Source organism: Oculina patagonica, chromosome 7, assembly GCF_052425735.1.
Source record: "Oculina patagonica isolate OP01 chromosome 7, crgOcupat, whole genome shotgun sequence".
Taxonomy (NCBI): Eukaryota; Metazoa; Cnidaria; class Anthozoa; order Scleractinia; family Oculinidae; genus Oculina; species Oculina patagonica.
Genome location: NC_135764.1, coordinates 12,779,547 through 12,798,231, shown reverse-complemented (window position 1 = coordinate 12,798,231; position 18,685 = coordinate 12,779,547). Strand labels below are relative to the sequence as shown.

Below are 18,685 nucleotides of genomic sequence, written 5' to 3'. Positions count from 1 at the left end.
AGAGGCTATCCTTTAATGGACACAGGTCATACCATGACCTCAACAATTAGCCATTGGGTACGAGCTTTTTATCCGCCGAATTTTCTGTAGTACAGGATTTTCGGTTATCCTATTATATCTTAAGGCAGAAACGATTTAGTCTTAGTCTTAGTTTTATAGTTTTCTTTATGTTTAATTTGTACGTAGCAGACCTTCAGGATCACCTTCCATGTCGATGTTCCCAGTATGCGGACGATACTACACTTTACCTTCATTCAAAAGTCTGCGACCTGCAAAGTTCTATCTCTGAGATGAACAATGTCGTGCAACAGCTTGGTTCCTATTCTAGTGATTGCAACCTCTCACTGAATAAAGCCAAAACAAATTGGATGTTGGTGTCTACTGCACAGATGAGTCGTGTACATTCATTGGATGAAAGGCCACTGCATCTTACTTGTGACGGAGCTACATTAGATCGTACTCGTCAAACTAAACTGTTAGGGGTTTACTTAGATGATCACTTATCGTGGAGTGAACACGTAACAAAGACTTTATCTTCTTGTTATGGCAGTCTAGTAGTCTTAAGGAAATTAAAACATTTAGCTCCTTTCTCATTAAGAAAACAGCTGGCTGAAATTCTGGTTTTATCAAAACTTGACTACTGTGATATCGTATATAACCCTATACCAGAGTACGTGCTAAAGCGCCTGCAACGTGTGCAGAATGCATGCGCCGCTTTTTTGTTGGGGAAATTCGCAACTGTTAACGATGTAATTAGTTTGAAATGGCTACCGGTGCGTGAAATAAAGGAGTTAAGTTTGCTAAAAATGACTTTCAAAGCACAACATAGCATTCACTGGCCAGACTATCTACGTTTGGATGTACACTCAGTTACAGCTTATAACCTGCGATCATCTGTGGCACCCAAACTATCAGTTCCAAAAGAGGCGGACACTTTCCAACACATGGCCGCAACTAGTATTAATGGCCTACCAGCGAACGTACGAAATATACCCACATATACCCTTTTTATCAAGGCCGTTAAAGACATTTTATTCAAAAATGCAAAGTCTCGCATAGGTTAATTTTCCCCTCAGTTTTATTGTTTTCTTTTTACAAATCGAATGACTTTTTAGTGATCCATTTTTATAGTATTCGTGTAATTTTATGAGAAGTTTCAGATTTCATAGTTTTTATTTTTTATTGTAAATATTGTAAATAATAATCTTTTATATATTTTAATAACTCTTTGTAAATTTAGTTTATTTGGAAGACGAAGAGCCACTCTGTGGAAGCTCTTCCAATAAAGCCGTTATTATTATTATTATTATTATTATTATTATTATTATTATTATTATTATTCGTTGGTTTACGTGGTTGTTTGAATGTTATTGTCGTGTTACCGCGAATAATGCAATTTAGTGCTAGGACTTTTTAAGCCATTTTGGTAACTATGACACACACTCAGCCCGAGGATTACGTCATCGTCACTGGAAGTAACGTGCACAATTGTTTACATCTCAGAGAATACGGGTGAATACATCTCGCCTGAGAAGACATTTTCTTTGTACCTTTGGATAGCTGTTATATTTTTCTATTACACCAATTATGAAATGCTATGGCATGTAACCCTTCTTTTAATATGAGTGTCAAAAAGCTGAATCTTTGTTCTGTAACATTTGTTCTGTAGCCATTTGAACAGAGTAAAATTAAGTTTTCTAGACGAAATAGACATTTTTCTTCTGACAGAATAAACCATTGTCTTGCTCTCTTCCATGTTTTGATATCATCATCTATATTGCATGATTACAATTTTAATCTATAAAATAATAAGTATGTATATCAGTTTATCTCTGTTTCGTCCATAAACTGAGATAGTACTATAGCGAAGGCTCACGAGGGAGAACTTTCCTACCCACTTTTTTAAACTTTTATTATTTGGCATAAGCTTCAAAGGCTTTGGGTGAAAACGCGTTAATACAAACGTTCGATTCGGGTATCGTGATACCTTAAGTAGAAAAGAAATCATTTAACACTGGGTATTTCCTATTTCATAGTAAACCTCAGAATCTTGTTCACTGTTGGCATTAATAAATGCCACATTATAATATGCAGAAGATATGTTTGTGCGCTGTAATGACTGACACCCTGAAGTTACATGTGACTGACAATCCATAGGACTGGGTTGAGCAAATCCCACATTATAATACGTCGAAGATGTGTTAGTTCCCTGTAATGACTGGTACTCTGAAGGTGCATGTGACTGTCTTTCCAAAGGTCTGGGTTGGGCAAATCCTACATTATAGTATTCAGAAGATACGTCAGTACTCTGTAATGACTGGTACTCTGAAGGTGCATTAGACTGCCTCTGGAATGGTCTGGGTTCGAGCTCCATATACGAGTCTCCTTCAGGTTCATGCGGATCACGCGGTGGTGAGTCATGCTCGTTAACGTCATTAGCGGTGTCCCTATCTGCAGTCGTTGTACTTTTGATAAGCTCAGCTCGTTTTAGTCGGCATGCCAGCAGGCCAATTACAATAAGAAGCATAAAAACAGTACAGGACAAAGCGATGACAGTAATACCATAGATTTGGGATAGGTCTGTTGAAAAAGAAAAGCAAAAAGTGGCTTTATATTACAAATTACAGTGTGACTACTCCAACCAAGGCCACCCAAGCAAAATCTTCACAAACTGACTAATAGTGTTTGCACTGTTAAAACAATAAAAATGGTTACAAATTTGGTGCTTCCGTAGCAGGCAGCTGGTGAAGATTCACAATTTGCAGAAAATTTATTATTTACAAACAAGGTTTTCATTCCCTATTTTGCACACTCAGATTATCTGAGGTGGCCTTGGTTTGAGTAGACGCACTGTAATGTTGCTTCCGCTAACCTGAAATTTCTCCAACGATTTTTTTATATAATTTACAACAGTTTTTACTGACGAGATAAATATAAACTCTTTTGAGACGCTAGTTATTCTGGTCTTGGTGAACAGAATGATAATTCAGAGCCAAGAATTACTTAATAAAGATATCTATGAATTTCCATTCAACCTTTTGATATTCTTTTAAAAACTATGTTAAAGAATGATGGAAATCATTACTAAGCAAGAATCTGCCCGATCAAGTTAACGTGATACATCTACAACGCTGGCGTACCATGGCATTAAAATGCAAACAAAAGAACAAAAAAACATAGAAAATGTACTCACTGTCACCTCTCTTGTTCATAGCTACTCCAGCTGATAACTTGCGGCCCTCTATTAAGGTTATCTCATTAGACGCGGTACCGAAGCTGTTTGTAGCGTTGCACACGTACACCCCATAATCCTGTGCACCACGAGGAGTGACAACAATACTCTTGTTCATAAACTTGACGTCATCACTTACTGAACCCTGGCCAACCTTTGTCCAAGTGTAGTTAACTGGAGTATCGCTGGTAGCATAACAAGAGAGTAAACATGGGGTTTGCTTTTCACATATGACTGAAGTAGGAAACACGTCTTCTATTATGGTGGGTGGCACTGTAGGTAGAAAAACAAGAATTTACTTTTAGTTGACTAGTGCAGTTAACGGTATATTAGATTTTGTGTAGAATTCATTTTTCTAATTACGCTTTGCCAATTATGGAGTCACTCTATACCAGAATATTAGTTGTAATGAAAAGAAACCCAAGTAGATGCAATAAGGAAATTGTGCCGATTTCAAAACTATACCATCTTACTAGTACTAGTGGTGTACCATTATACCTTTAGAAGAACTATTTCCAAAACGAGAACACTAAGGAAAAGCAAAGTATGCACTAATACAGTCATATTTAGGCATACAACACTGTATCTTCAATTTTGCCAGTCTATATACCATATACTTAAAATCCCCTGGTCAATCCTGGTTATTAGTGATACCTCGTGAAGATATGAATTTGTATGTGTGTTCAAGCTATAACGAATGATCAAATAAAATAAAATGAATATAGTTATCACACCAAAAAGAGAAACAAAGCTTAAAGGCAACATTATTAAGGAAGGAGAGAAAACGGACAAATTACCTTTGGTTTCAACCTTCACGAAATTGGTCGAGATATACACATTCTGCAAAAAGTAACAAATAAGCACAACGTTATGGTTTTATCTTTAGCAATAATGATGATTCAAAATTATTGTCCAACTGCACTTTCCAGAGCACATTAGCGCGCAAAACTAGAAAAATTATTCCGCAGCGTTTGTGCCGGCACATGGAGAAAAGATGAATGGTTTTCTTGCAGTACCTCTTACTCGCTCTCCGCGCGGCAGCAGCAAACTCATTTGAAAGCCAGGATTTCGGGACAGAAAATGTTAGATAATAATCTCTAATTAGAAAAATTTTAGTTTGTTAAAGGATCTCTGTACATCTCTATTTCGTTCTTTGCATTTTAACTCGCCCTATGGGCTCCCAAATATAAAGTGCAATACACTCAATATTTAATGGCATATAGAACGTTTTTCGCTGGAGTGACGAAAGTAATTCGTGTTTCCTTTGGTTTTGCACTACAATGCTTAGTGATTGATAAAAACACAAATTAAAAAAAAAAAAAAAAAACAATCGTGTCGCATTCAATTCACGTACGTTTTCCCGTGATCGCACCGAATACATGTATTTAAAGTTATTATTTGCTACTAGTTTTGATTAGCTCACTGCATTGTCGGTGTTTTCTCTGATTGGCTAGAGTGGTTACTTTGATTTTGGTTTTACGGCACTCAATCGAAAATCGCTATAGAAATACACAGGGATGCTACGCTTTGCGTTAAATGTCTATTTAACGAAATCTGCGCATGGGATACGAGATGCCAAAGAGGCGCGTAGCGCCAAGTTGGCTATATTCACTACGATCTCATATCCAACAAGCGCGAGTGGAAGAATTGTTTTAATGAGGAACAACCATGAAATATCGGTTCATCTTATTAATTTACTTTGTCCAAAAATACGTACGAAATTACGTAGAAATCGTAAAAATGTAATAAATTTAATTTAATTTGTGGTCAGTTGTAATACCTTTTTGACAAAGGCCCTCAGAAACACTCTATAGTTGGTACTCGGCTGTAGTGGTTTGTTGTGGTACTCCTTTTCGCTACCATTATTATTTGACAGCGCTCCATTCCCAATAACAAATTCCTGGTACATGTCAAAATCATTTCCTCCAAACTGGAAAGTCACATAGGCTGTGGAAATTGGAGAGGCATGAGCATCTTCGTATGTCAGCAAATCTTGCGGTGTAAAATTTCCCGGTGTTTCTACAACGCCGTTGTAGTCTGAGCTAAGCCTTAAAACGATGATTTGAAAAAACCTAGCAAAAAGTTAAAAAAAAAAGAAACAAAAGAGAAATTTACCACATGTAAGAGATTAACACACTGGGGTTGTCTGCGCCGATTTCAATCTTCAATGAAAGCATAACTTATCGTTGTGTCACTTTACGTCGTTTTTATGCCAACCATGTTCTCGACGGCTGCTTTGCGGAAATTAGTTTTCTGTTTAGGTGATATTTTGATTTTTTATGTTGTCGAATGAACTTTGGATATTTTCTAAGATGTTAAGCTATTTGTCGAAAGAGAAAAAAAACAAAGCCAAAAAAAAGAATGTATCACGTCATTTCTGCGCCCACACTGAATAGGGTTAAGGCAAGCCAAAGCTACTAAATACATACAGTTATAAAAATTATAATACAGTAATTAAATTGTCACATCCATTTCGTCAGTGAAGCACAAAAAATTGAAATAAACATAGTACCTTGCATGCCCTGGAAAACGAGGTAACGTTATTTTTGCCATTACTCCTCCTTGACGTAAATTTGGTGCAAATGTCGGCGAAGACGGCTTTTGATTGGACCATTCTAGAGCTATGAAAGCAAAGTAAAAGTTGAAAGCCTATGCACTACGGCGATGGGAAGAACTTAGCAGGTACATGAAGTTAACGAAAACAGTCTTTAAAAAACTGTCAAAAAAGAAAGAAAACGAATAGCATGTTAAGGAACATAAAACGTTACCATCTCCCATTGTTCTTTCGACCTTTACAGAACTCTTGGGTCCGTCACCAGCAGAAGTGAAAGCCAACACTTGAAATTCATATTCTGTGTACATTTCAAGCTCAGTAACATATTTAGAACTGATTGCTCCTCCGTTAATTGTTAACGTGGTTGACATGCCAATAGCGTCTTTCTTTTTGTAAAACAGTTTAAATCCTGTGATGATTCCACGTCTGGAGTTTGCTGGTGGTAACTGCCAGGATGCTTTCATACTTGTGGTATTCCAGGCAACCACAGTAAAATTACTGGGCGCTTGTGAAGGAACTGGAATTGGTTAAATAAGTAACAATAATTTAACTTATATTTTATACAGACCTGCTGTTCATAAAAAACAATTTGATACCAATTTATTGACCAGGGATAAAAGGTTTTGCAGTTCTTATAGGCATTTTGTAAAACTGGTTGCATTGTACAAAAGCTACGATGGTCGATGGCAAGCTCATTTTATTGGAACATCTACAACAAGGAAAAGTCAAGCGTTACTGGTTAAGTCGCTCATTTTTTCTGGATTGGAAGCTTTTGCATCCAATTACCATCAATCGTAGCGAGTTTTATAACATTCGACCGCTTGCTGTATGAGAAAAATGCCTATTGTAAACGTGGCTATTAGTTAGGATCGGATTTTGACTTAAATCATAGGTTTTTCGCCCAATAACTTTTAATAATTCCGCCGGTCAAAAGAAATAAATAAAAACAATAGAATACAAACAAAAAATACCGCCAGTACAATTCCGAGAAATCAGGGACAAAATCACGGAGAAGAACTATCGAAGGGAAAGGTGACATGTGATCGAAAAATGCGAGAAATCGGGAGCTTCGAGAAACCGAGAGTTCGGGAAATCGGGATTCTAGTGTAAAAATAAGAAAGCAAACGACTGGACGCCAGTATTTTATAGCGTATTTAAATGTAAGTGTGAAAGCTACATGTACTAGAAATACTACCATACCTGCCGGTTTAAGTACTCCAAACACTTCTATCCTCAAAGCCTTGCGGGTTGAGAAAAGCGTTGGTTGGAACCTGATAAATCTTGCACTTGTGATTTCTTTAAGATTGTGTTTCACTATGTCGTTTCTTCCAGAATTGCCATTGAAGACCTAAAATCCAAAGCAGTTGTTATTACAATTTTGTCGTTTCGCCCAAAATTACCATACTGAGGATCGAGTATCCAAAGCTCTTACAGAATCATCACTTTGCTACGGTTGACTTATCTACACTTTAACCCTTCCTTTATTTCATTACTCACTCGCTATTCCTATCGACTTTTATAGTTCACCACTAAATTTTCTCCGATTCTGATCGGTTTAAATTGATCACGTGACGCGATAGTGTTCATCCACGGAGGGCACTTTCAGTCCATAGTGCCCGTCCGAGAAAAATGCCCGGATGGATAGTGCTCGCCCGTTAAATGTTTTTTAAACAAGCGTGCCTGCAGACAAAAAACCCCAACCAAATTCACTGCTTTTAGTGTTTTTTTTTTCTGGTTTTGTTTTGCTTGTCAAAGTTCGGATTCAATTGAGTTTTTTATCCTGAAAAGTAGAAAATAATTCACGATGCTCGTTTTTGAATGGGCCTGCGGAAGAAAATTTAGTGGTGAACAATAAAAAACATAGAGTGTTTCTTTCTCGGAAATAATTATCGGTCTGATAGTTGCCCCTTGGAAATTTGATGTTCTTAAAACTAACATATTTGCCCACGAAGCTTCGCTTCTCGGGCTAATATTTGTTTAAAGAACATCAAATTTTCGCAGGACAACTATCGGCCGATAGTTCCTCCCCAGAAACACTCTATTGTTTAAATAGTAACGAGCTTATAATGCTCCATGATAGATATTGGTTCGTACATGAATGTATGAATACCTTGGTGTTGTTATAACTAACACGATTTTATCTCGGAGCTCCCCAGCTGCTATGCTAAATAACATGTTTTTAGACTTAAATAAGACAAACCTTATCCTGGCTGTTTTCTTGGTAGGTAACCCAGTAACGAGCTTTAAAATGCTCTATGATAGATTTTGGTTCGTACATGAATGTATGAATACCTTGGTGTTGTTATAACTAACACGATTTTAGCTCGTAGCTCCCCAGCGGCTATGCTAAATAACATGTTTTTAGATTTAAATACCGTAAAGTTCCGTGTATAAGCCGCACCTTTTTCCTCTAAATTCAAGTCAAAAATCGGGGGTGCGGCTTATCTACGGAAACATCTCTGGTTGGAGTTCTCAAAGGCCTAATTAATATTCATAAAAACTTCTCAAGACGTCATTGAATAAACATATAACAACCTGAAAACGTTGTTGTTGTTCACTACCTTTTAGTTCTTCTGCAAAGATGTTTGCAGTGAAGCGTGCCAGTCACTTCGAATCATGTCTTTCCACCGCGTGCGAAAAGGCACATAGATAAACGCAAATACTCACAAGGCAAATGGCCGACCGCTTCGGTTTTTTTATTGACCTTCACAATAAATACATCTGCTGGATTAACAAACTCTTATTCTGCATGAAGTTTTTATCCTGTTGTGGGTAGCAGTTTCCAAGAATCTTGAAATAAAAACGTGGTTTCTTCCGAAGAAAATGCCGCCATGTTTGTTTTTAATGCCCAGACTCCTCTCTACAATTCAGAGCTTGGCTACTAAGCATTCATCATTCGCGAACGATTCGAACGAATGTAACAAGTGTTTCAGGAGTGTTTAGAAGTGATAATCTCGAAAAAATGATATCAAGAGAGCATCCAAGTTTAAGATATTGTGAACTCAAACTAAAAAGGAGGTATGACAAGTGAAATGTAGCTTTCGTAAGACTTAATTTATATTAAACATTGCAACAACCACCGTGTCAGTGTTTCGAAACCGTGCTTGTTTGCTTTTGATTGTTTACCAATAGAACTTCACTTGAACTTCAAACTTTATGGTCTGTATATTTTTTTCCCAAAATTTGAGCTTCCAAATCGGGGGTGCGGCTTATCTACGGGTGCGGCTTATACACGGAACTTTACGGTAAGACAAACCTTATCCTGTCTGTTTTCTTGGTAGGTAACCCAGTCCTTATCGTTAAGCGACGAATGTAACTTGTACTTTGTTGTCCAGTGATCAGCTGTTGACTTTCCTTGGGTAGCCACAGCACAGATAAAGAACTCGTATTGCAAGTCAATTTGTAGATAGTCATCAACATTATTGTCGTTGCTAGGTGACCAGGCGCCACGTCCGTTCAGTCGACCTTTAGAAGGTGCGTCAAAGCCAGTTGTTGACGAGGCTGAAAAACTGTCGTGTGGTAATGTCTTACTGCTGGCCGCACCGATAGCCTGGATTTGACATGCTGAAACAAAATCAAAGCCATTTTATAATATAGTAAATAGTAGAATGTTGCTAAATTAAAATGTTCAGTCCTGGGTATGAGTACATTGCTACGCCTATTTCAGCGAAACTCGAGTTACATTACACTTATCTTACAGTACATTAGAAGTTAACAAGGGTAGCCACGAGAAAACATGAGAGGAATTTTAAGACAGTGACAGAAAATGATTGAGACAAAACAACGGATAGGCAGGATAGCGCCAGGAATAAGGCAGTTGGGCACTCAGTTCTCCTAGGTTGACAGAGAGTGGTAATCGACTGTTTCGCTAAGTGTTCCAAGATGTCTTTTCTTCGGTTTCAAACAAGTCCTGTTACACAACACGGAACACGTTAACTTTTGTTTTGCATATAATCCCTCGGATTTACAAGCAAATTCAAACCCCAACCGGTATGCAAGTGGGGGGGGGGGGGGGGATGAAGCCCGCATAAAAACTTCATTCTATTAATAAAGAGGGAAACAATTTTGAACTGTTTCACGTAAGCGTTACAGTGCGACGCGCCTTACCGTGGCCACCCAACAAACTTTTTTACAAGTGTCATCTTGTAATATTTTACGTTTTCTCTAGATTTTGTTGATAAATATGATGTAATAAGTATCTATTTGATCGTATTCCACTTTGCAATGAATGAGTCGTGTTCGTCAAACAAATAACAATATCGAGAGCGCACACTTGTAAAAAGGTTTGTTGGGTGGCCACAGTAAGGCGCGTTGTATTGTAACATTTATCTCATAGGAAGAAGTTGGTCAAATGGTTGACCTAAAGATTCTAACGGAATTTTTAATATGTGTATGTTGATCTTGAGAGCAGAATACATCAAGTCTTCTGCAGGCTACATTCATGTCAAAACGCTCTTGCTATCGCAAAGTGTACTCAAGTGTCAGTTAAAAAGGGACGTAACTAAATAAACAAACACCTCTTCTAGCAGAATACACCTCGACTTCACACAGCGTCAGTGGCTCATTGTTTCTTAGACTTCTGACGGTCACATATCTCCCGTACAAGTAAGGACGACAGTAGAAAGATAAACCTTTTCCTTGAGGAACAGTGTGAATATCACCACACTTTGGATTAGTCACACCTCCATCTCTGGACATTGGTCCTTAAAGAAGAAAAAAGCATTCCAAGACATTTTATACGATTATGAAACAGTGACACTTTAAGATATTTTGATGCGAGCATTTTAAAGCTACATAGTAAATTTGCTGTTGTTTCTACACTGTTGTTTGCAGTGCAGTATGCAAATACTATATATATATGCATGGATTTCCGAGTCACTTTTACACTGCCTTATTTTGTAGGCAAGAATTTCAGATGACGTTTAGAATTTTTCGGTACGACGTTTGGAAGATAATTTTCGTTCGTTGATATATTCTGAATATGACTACTCTGAAACTATGAAAATGAAAATAATTTCGCTAGAGGCAGATATTTTACATTGAATAAGCGATGAAAGTTAACGTGGCTTGTAATGGTTTAGTTTTTCCGGTCTTAAGCATTCTGTTGTAGCTATAGCAATAATGTTGAGGTTTACCTTTAAGTACAACGTTGTAAAGGTTTTACCAATGAGCAAGTTGAAGTCACCGTAATGTCAAAGATACCTTATTTTTACCGTTTGTGGCTAATAACTAAAAAAACTAGACGGTGAAAGTTTTTGTTTTTCATACATTTTTGTCTAATGGACAAAACAAACAATCTAACAATTTTTAAAAAATTCTGTAGGTGGAGTTCAGAGCCACCTTAATTTTTTTTAAATAATAACGTAGCCCCAAAACCTACCTACAGAATTAAAAAAATGCAAATTGTTCGCTTTGTTGATGAGATGAAAATATGTGAAAAGCAAGAAAATTCACCAAGTAGTTTTTGAGTTATTAGCCTCAAAATGTCCAAAGTATGGTATCTTTGATCTCATATGGCGTTGCCATGGTAACAATTTTTGACGTCAAAATAACATTGATGTGCTCGTTGGTAAAGTAAGTATAGGTTTGTACCAAACGAATTTCCTTAACATTATTTTTTTAGGGATGATTGAACACCAGAAATGGGCATATATAATTCTGACATTGAAATTCCTCATGCCGTACTCGCAATTCAGCGAATGAGTGATATAGTGATAAATGTCCCGTATATCCTAACCTACCTACTCTGATCTCGAACCTATACAACCTAGCTCCGCAACAGTCTCCTCTATTAACTATGTACAATTCAGACACCGGCTCCTCTCGGCCCAGGTCTACTCTCCACCAGGGCTTAGTTGCTCTCCTTGTGCTTGCACATGTGGATCCAGCATAAAGGCTCGTGTTGCTGTTACCATCCACTGCTCTGCTACTAACGCAGTCTCTGTAAGTGCTTATCTGATCCGTTTGCTTCCCAAATGCGAGGTTTTCTTACAAATAAAATAGCAATAAAAACTATTTCAAAAGCATAGGGCAAGAAGAAAAGACAGTAGAGCCTCAAGTGTTTGATATTTGACCAAAGAGAATTGATACATTCTTATTCGAGGTCTCATTTCCATTTTCTGGGACCTTGTGAATATTTTGCATTCAATGCCGAATACATTTGCACAAAATCACGATTTCTGCACCTTAAAAATGAATATCATTCTAGCGAGTCAGGCAATAAGACATCGTGTATCGTTTCCCGTTTTGGTTTTAGTTCAATCAGATTTTTTACCCCTGGACGTTTCTTTGAGGATGTTTTATGCCAAAATAGAAGAAAAGCAGAAGTGTATCATCATAAATTTTGTTCAAAGAGGAGGACTTGCAATTAAATTAAATACCTAAAGGTCTCTAAGGGAAATGCAAATACCTCGTAAGTAGATTTCTACTTCACAAAGGGTAAGGAACGAATTCTTGGTCACAATACCGACGTATCTGCCAGTCGTCAATGGATTCGTGAAACATACAGCTGATGCTTTAAATTGAATAAAACTGTACAATCCCATGCATTGTGGATTATCGGTCACATTTGGGTTGCTACCTGCCATTAAAAGACAACGTTAGATTGTGCGGTAGGTTAAGTCTGTGTTTAAGCCCAGTGGCTCATAAGGCCGGAGCTTATCCCATCCCTCCCCTCGATGGGATGCTAGCCAATCGCATGGTTACACCCAGCAATAAATTCGTTGGTATCCATTGATACACCGGGGTGGGGAGATGCACTGTCGCGTGAAGTGTCGCGTATTGACCATTGGGCCACCGCGCCTCCCACTAAGAATAAGCTACGGAAGCATCCAATTTGCCACATATATTCGATAGAATTGGACAATGAAAAATAGTGTGAAATTCCGCCAAAAATGTGAAGCCAAGAATGCTTTTATTTATTTTTACTAATTTGTCAAAACAAGGTCGAGACAAATCATGCACGTGGGTGATAAATGAACAATACTAGTACACTCAGGTGAGCTTTGTGTGATGAATCCGAAGAGTTTCTTTGCGACGAAGCTTTCTTTTTTTCAGAAATGGCGCTTTATATTTGCTCTAGTGATCACCATACGTTCTGAGTAAATGTATTCCTTTTAAAACCTCCTTCAATACGAAGTAGAGTAAAATTGTCCTACCTACTGTCTCTAATGGTAAACAAGTAGCTTATTAGTTCAGTATTTAGGAAGAATAAGAACATTGGTATATTAAAAAGCTAGCTTGAAAAAAAGATTGTTCCCACACATTATCGGTTACTTTGGAGGTAGTAATTGGCTAAAGATGTCGAATGCCAGCATTACCACTTTACTATTTCTGCAAAATGACTCACCTATTGTTATTTTATAGTCTTTATTTCGTTGCCTTATAAGTTCGTTCGTCGAAAACCTGTTGGCAATATATACTTCAGAGACTGGCACGGGATCTAGACCCAGGTCTACTCGCCACCAGCTAGGGCTGTTTAGTAAAGTATGTGAACAATGTCCATGATGAAAGTCGGTATCAGAAGTTCCATCCACTGCTTTCCCTGCTACACCTGATGCTGCGGCATCACTGTAAGTTGAAGACTGAGCTGCAGGTTTACCAAGAGCAAGGTTCTCTGTTCAGGTGCAAATACAAAACAAAAAAACAAAACAACAGTACATTTCCTGTTAAAATCAGTTCAAGAAGTTACGGGAAAGCAATATGTGTAATTGAGATAATGTGGCGTGGGCAGCCCTGGGTAGTCACTTGTAAAATGTTTATAAAACAGCATCAGTTTGGCACCAGCTATATCTAGTTTAGGGCCAAAGACAACATTTTTGGGGACAAGGGATAAGTGTTTTCGACGTGTATCCCTGAACTAAAGTGCACAGACATACGTGGAGTGTTTTGAAAAAGGCTGAATTTTGTCTACTCGGGTACAAAGTTCTAAGAAATGGAGCAACGTATTAAAAAGCGATGGCTCTTAAAACAAGCAAGCAAACAAACAAAAAACTACCAACGAAAAAACAAAGAGAAAACATTATGATAGTGTCATGTAAGTCTCACATTACTTTTTACCTGGTTTACGTTTCACTCCAAAGACCTCTGTCCTCATACAGACACTGTTATGGTGCGTCTTTGGCAAGAATCGCAGATACTTTGCAAAGATCCCATCAAAAAGAACGTGCTTAACTTCAGAGTTTCTGTCTTCATTGCCCTTAAAAAGCTGAAATTTGTAAAGTATAAATTCAACAAAAAAGAACATAGTGGTTAAGAGGATATCAAAGTGTACCACTAATAATCGCCTTTCCCAAACAACAACGACAACAACGTTGTCGCTAGTATGGGGAAAAAAAAAATTTTGGGCCCGAGGGAAATCAAACCCGTAACCTAGCTCGCCACGAGCCTCCTGCTTCCTGTAATTCAGTGTTTAGAGCGCCTGGCCGGTGTGCCGAATGTCATTGGGTCGATCGATTCTTATATGTACAAAAATTTTATAAATCAGGTAATGAATGACTCAGAGTTTGCCCCTCGGCACTATCACCAGATAGAAACCCCGAGTCCACAGCTTAATTGTAAAAAAACAGTTACATTTCGTGCTTTTAAGGTTGCATTAGGTCCAATCGGCGTTCATGAACAGCAGCAGTGAATTTTTCAACATTTACCATCATTTTTTATAAACACTATTCTAAAAAAAAATTTTAAGGTGGCTTTTAATAGGTTAGCCAGAATTAAACATGCCCGTCTTTGGTATTATTATGGCGCGTTAACCCTATTCAGACCGGGCTTTTTTGGACCTTCTCAGACCAGGGGGGGGGGGGGGGGAGCCTCCCTATGTAACTTCAGAATATTTAAGCAATCAACATGAAACTTATAGGATGTATTGTATGTCCGAATCTTTCTTTTGGTATAAGTCACGTGGGATGGTGACGTCACATCACGTGACAATTACATCATGATGTCAAAACAGCAGCCATCTTAGATCCGCCATCTTGGATTTCAAAATTTTTCCAAAATGCCAGAAAACCGCCCAAAATCACTGCAAAGTACTCAAAATAAATTAAAATGTGCTTTACACCCGTAAATATGTAAAAATAATCCCATTTAAGTTGATTTTTATTAACAGAAACACGCAAAATTACAAATTTGGGAAACAATGCCTGTCAAAATGCCGTTGCCATGGTGATGTCAAGTTCCTGACACATCATCTAACCCTACCAACTTGTTGCTAGATAAATTTTAAGAAAACTCAGAAAGTTTGGCTGCGTTTGGTCAAATCTTAAAAAAAGTTATAAAAAATCAAAGTCAGCGCGGGCCTCAAAAGCCCCCCCCCCCCCCCCATCTGAATAGGGTTAACGTGCCATATATCACAGCTATTTCAATAACGTTAAGGAACATCTTTTAGCACAAACGTAAACTAGATTTACCACTGAACAATTTGAGGCTATGGTGACGTCAAAATCTATTTCCATGGCCACGCCATATGAGGTTAAAGATACACTATTTTTTACCTTTCGACGCTAATAACTCAAAAACTACTAGGTAAAAGTTTTTATTTTCCACATATTTTTATCCAACTGACAAAATAAACATTAAACCTCAACATTACAAGTGTAGCAGCAAAAGATTGCGCATGGCAAAGACGGGAATATCTAACTTATTACGAGCCACCTTAAGACAATCCTATTACGATCTGCTTGATATGTTACGATATAAATAAAAAATCTCTGTTTTACCTTCAGTTGACCAGTTTCGTTATAATTTGTCCAATTTGACCCATCTGTAGATGATTGTATTATGTATGTCTTTACCCACTGATCTCCTCGAGAATTTCCCTGAGTGGACACAGCACAGATGATATGAAGTGTTTGTAGATCAATCTGTAGATATGGATTGGTGTCACTCGTTCCTGCACACCATGGTGATCCCGCTGTATGGTTCAATCGGTCATTTTTGGCTGGTGTGCTGGCGCTTTGAACAGATGAAGCAGTTATCTTGCTGTCAGCAATTGATCCACTTCCAACTCCAAGATCAAAATCGTTACAGCTTCCTGGTGTTAAGAAAACGGACAGTGATTGCGATAGCTATAGCAACTTTCATATTGATCTGTGAGATTTGCCTTCGAGTATGATAATAGCTAAACTGCGTGACTACTGGTGTAATCTGCTTCGTGACTACTGGTGTAATCTGCTTCATGATTGTGTGTGTAGTTTGAATTACATATTGCATTTTGTTAGCTTTGTCCTTTTTTTTTATAAAATAAACAGAAAACGGCTGCCTACACTGGCTGTTTACAAGACTTGATGCAACCACTCGCGAAACTTTTGGAAAATTTGAACGTAATTAATAAGTAAGCTGACATTGCCCTGCGGTTCGGTGCAAAACTCTTTCGAAAATTTCCAAACTGTCTTTTTTGTTTTTATCATATAGGTCATGAAAACAAGCGCCATTTTCTATCGCTTAAAGGCTGTATACCTTGTAACTACGGTTAAAAAACTAGACTAGCACAGCAAACAAGCGTAAGTAACCCCGACCACACGTACGTTAGACGACAAATCCCAGATAAGAATGATGTAACAAGAGCAATTGTTGGTGAGTTTTAAAAGTCATCTACTACGTCATTTGACCAAACAAGATCGCAAGAGGACGCACAATATTGAACAGTATTGCAACAACGCATTCTATAATCCCGTAGAGCCCCGATTTGGAGGTGAATAAAGAAGAAAAATAAGGTGTGATGAAGTATCCTTTGTTCCGTGTTTTTTACACAGATAATATTCGCGGGTATTTGAGCCGTTCAACGGATAAGAAAAACACTACAAAAACTTGTAGTATATCTATATATCGTGTTAGATTTATTAACTTTAACTGCAAAAGAATATGTTCATTTTTAGACCGTTTTAAAAACCTTTAATTACTTGTGATTACATTTGAGTCAAGCTAAGTTTGGCGGTTTTCTGGCGTCACGTGAAAGAAGAGCAGGCTCTGCAGATCCATGATGGCGGCTGTTTGGAAATCATGATGTAATTCCCCACCGCACTTTAATAAAACTATGTAAGCAACAAAACACAGTTATTTTTAACGATGCAATATCTTTAACGATCACTTCTTCAAGTTATTCTCGGTTTTCACGTGACGTCATCAAAATTCTTAAACCCAGAATCGCAAGACCCCTGAGTTTTTATCCTTCACTGTCTATTGGACGTCCTCAATATATATCTTGTTGAAGGTTTTTAGCTCGATAGCATTCGCCGTCTGTAAGTTAGAGCATTTTGAATTTCGGAGTTTCACACCACACGAGATCAAAGATGGCCGCCACGAGATCAAAGATGGCCACCAGAAGACTGTCAAGATTTCTTTAAAAAATGCCTCATCCTGCGACTTTAACAATCTGGACAATTGAGGTTTTGTGAGAGGTGTTTATGTGAACGTTTACTTGTTCATAAGGGTGATTTGACCGATTTTGTAGCAGAATGTGGGCATAAACATGGCGTTTCCATACCGTGCTCTACAAATTCGGGAAAACCATTTTGAAGGATAACTCGAGTACGGAATACCGTTCAGACCTGAGACTTTGACAAGTAGTTTATAAAGTAATTTTCTACGACCTGTAATATTCTTGATTATTTTGACTCAATAGTTTTGGATTTATTTTTTCGCGGCGTGACAGTGAAAACCAACTATAGGAATATGTAAAAACACCGACGTATAATTAGCAGTTAGAAGACCCATATAGGCAATCAATTTGTAACCACAAATACAAATATTTCAATAACACAATATCCCTTTTTTGCAGAAAAAGATTGCCAAAGCGATGTCTAATAACGTATTTCCGATAACCTAAATCGCAGAAACACAATATCATAATGATATATAGGCAACCACAAAGGCTATATCCACAAAAGATGGTTGGGCAGTGTGTTCTTGTACAAAAATATACGTATAAAATTCTCACTAAATGAGTTTTAAGTGCCTAAAAAAATTTTTGTGCTTTTACAAGTGCCAGGCAGCACAAGGAAATTTATTTTTCCTTTTACATTGATTAGTGTGTTCTTGTAACTGCTTAAGTGCATGAGAAGTGTATTGGTCTTAGTTTGAGTAAATAACTAGATAAAAAAGAAAGTATGAATTAAAGCATATATTTATTAACTGGCTGTTTAGTCGATTCAACGCCGCTGGCGTTTATTTCAAAACTTGCCTGGTGGACCGGGCACTTTCTTTGACTACTGTAGTTTACTCTAGCCCGCTGTTTCTTAGGCAATAGTTTTTATTCGTTACTTTTGACAGACATAAATTCTCAGTTGTTACATCTACAGCTTTTAGTACCCCCAAATAAAAGCTCGAGAGGCTAATTCACAGCTCCACCTTGGACAACCGGCGTTAAATCGAGAACAATATGTTATGAAGCTTTAAGGAAGACTGTATATATATATATATATTAATAATATTAAACGAACACAGACATCAACGACAACAACAAGAAGTAAATTTAATTTGTTTGACATAGATGGCGTTCAAATTCATTCAGGAGGAAAGTGTTACAAGATTCCGAGCTACCTGGCAAGTTGCGTTAGTTAACAGGCACGTTTCAATAACAGTAGTAAAACAATCTTTAACTAATACGGTTCGTATTTGCAACTGATTGCAAGATCCCGCATATAGAGCGGAAGTCGAAAGGTATGTTTATACGACGTTGGGAAGTTTCAAGCAAACATATTTTTACTCCAGGCTATATTGGAAAGGAAATAATACTCACCCGAGGCCACGTTAAGAAATGTTGCGAAGAAGGTGAAAAGTAAATAGAGGGTCGGATTGAGATGTAACTCCATGTCGGCAAACTTCTGTTGTAGTCGTAACCCGCAGTTCAGACGTACTTCCCTGTCCAGTATTGGCAATGAATATATAAACATTCGCACACC

At 37.7% G+C, this 18,685-nt stretch overlaps 1 protein-coding gene across 1 annotated transcript; it reads right to left on the bottom strand.

The window, feature by feature from the left end:
* Positions 1–1,847: 1,847 nt before the first annotated feature.
* Positions 1,848–18,634, bottom strand: LOC144661241 (uncharacterized). The gene is made up of 15 exons (XM_078521938.1): positions 18,523–18,634; positions 15,503–15,816; positions 13,845–13,992; positions 13,135–13,401; positions 12,196–12,366; positions 11,528–11,773; positions 10,304–10,489; positions 9,043–9,350; positions 6,987–7,134; positions 6,001–6,303; positions 5,745–5,853; positions 5,013–5,304; positions 4,030–4,072; positions 3,194–3,505; positions 1,848–2,580 (listed from the first exon to the last, which is right to left on the bottom strand). The coding sequence occupies exons 1-15, from the start codon at positions 18,593–18,595 to the stop codon at positions 2,009–2,011; spliced, it is 3,492 nt and encodes a 1,163-aa protein (XP_078378064.1). The 5' UTR covers positions 18,596–18,634; the 3' UTR covers positions 1,848–2,008.
* Positions 18,635–18,685: the final 51 nt, after the last annotated feature.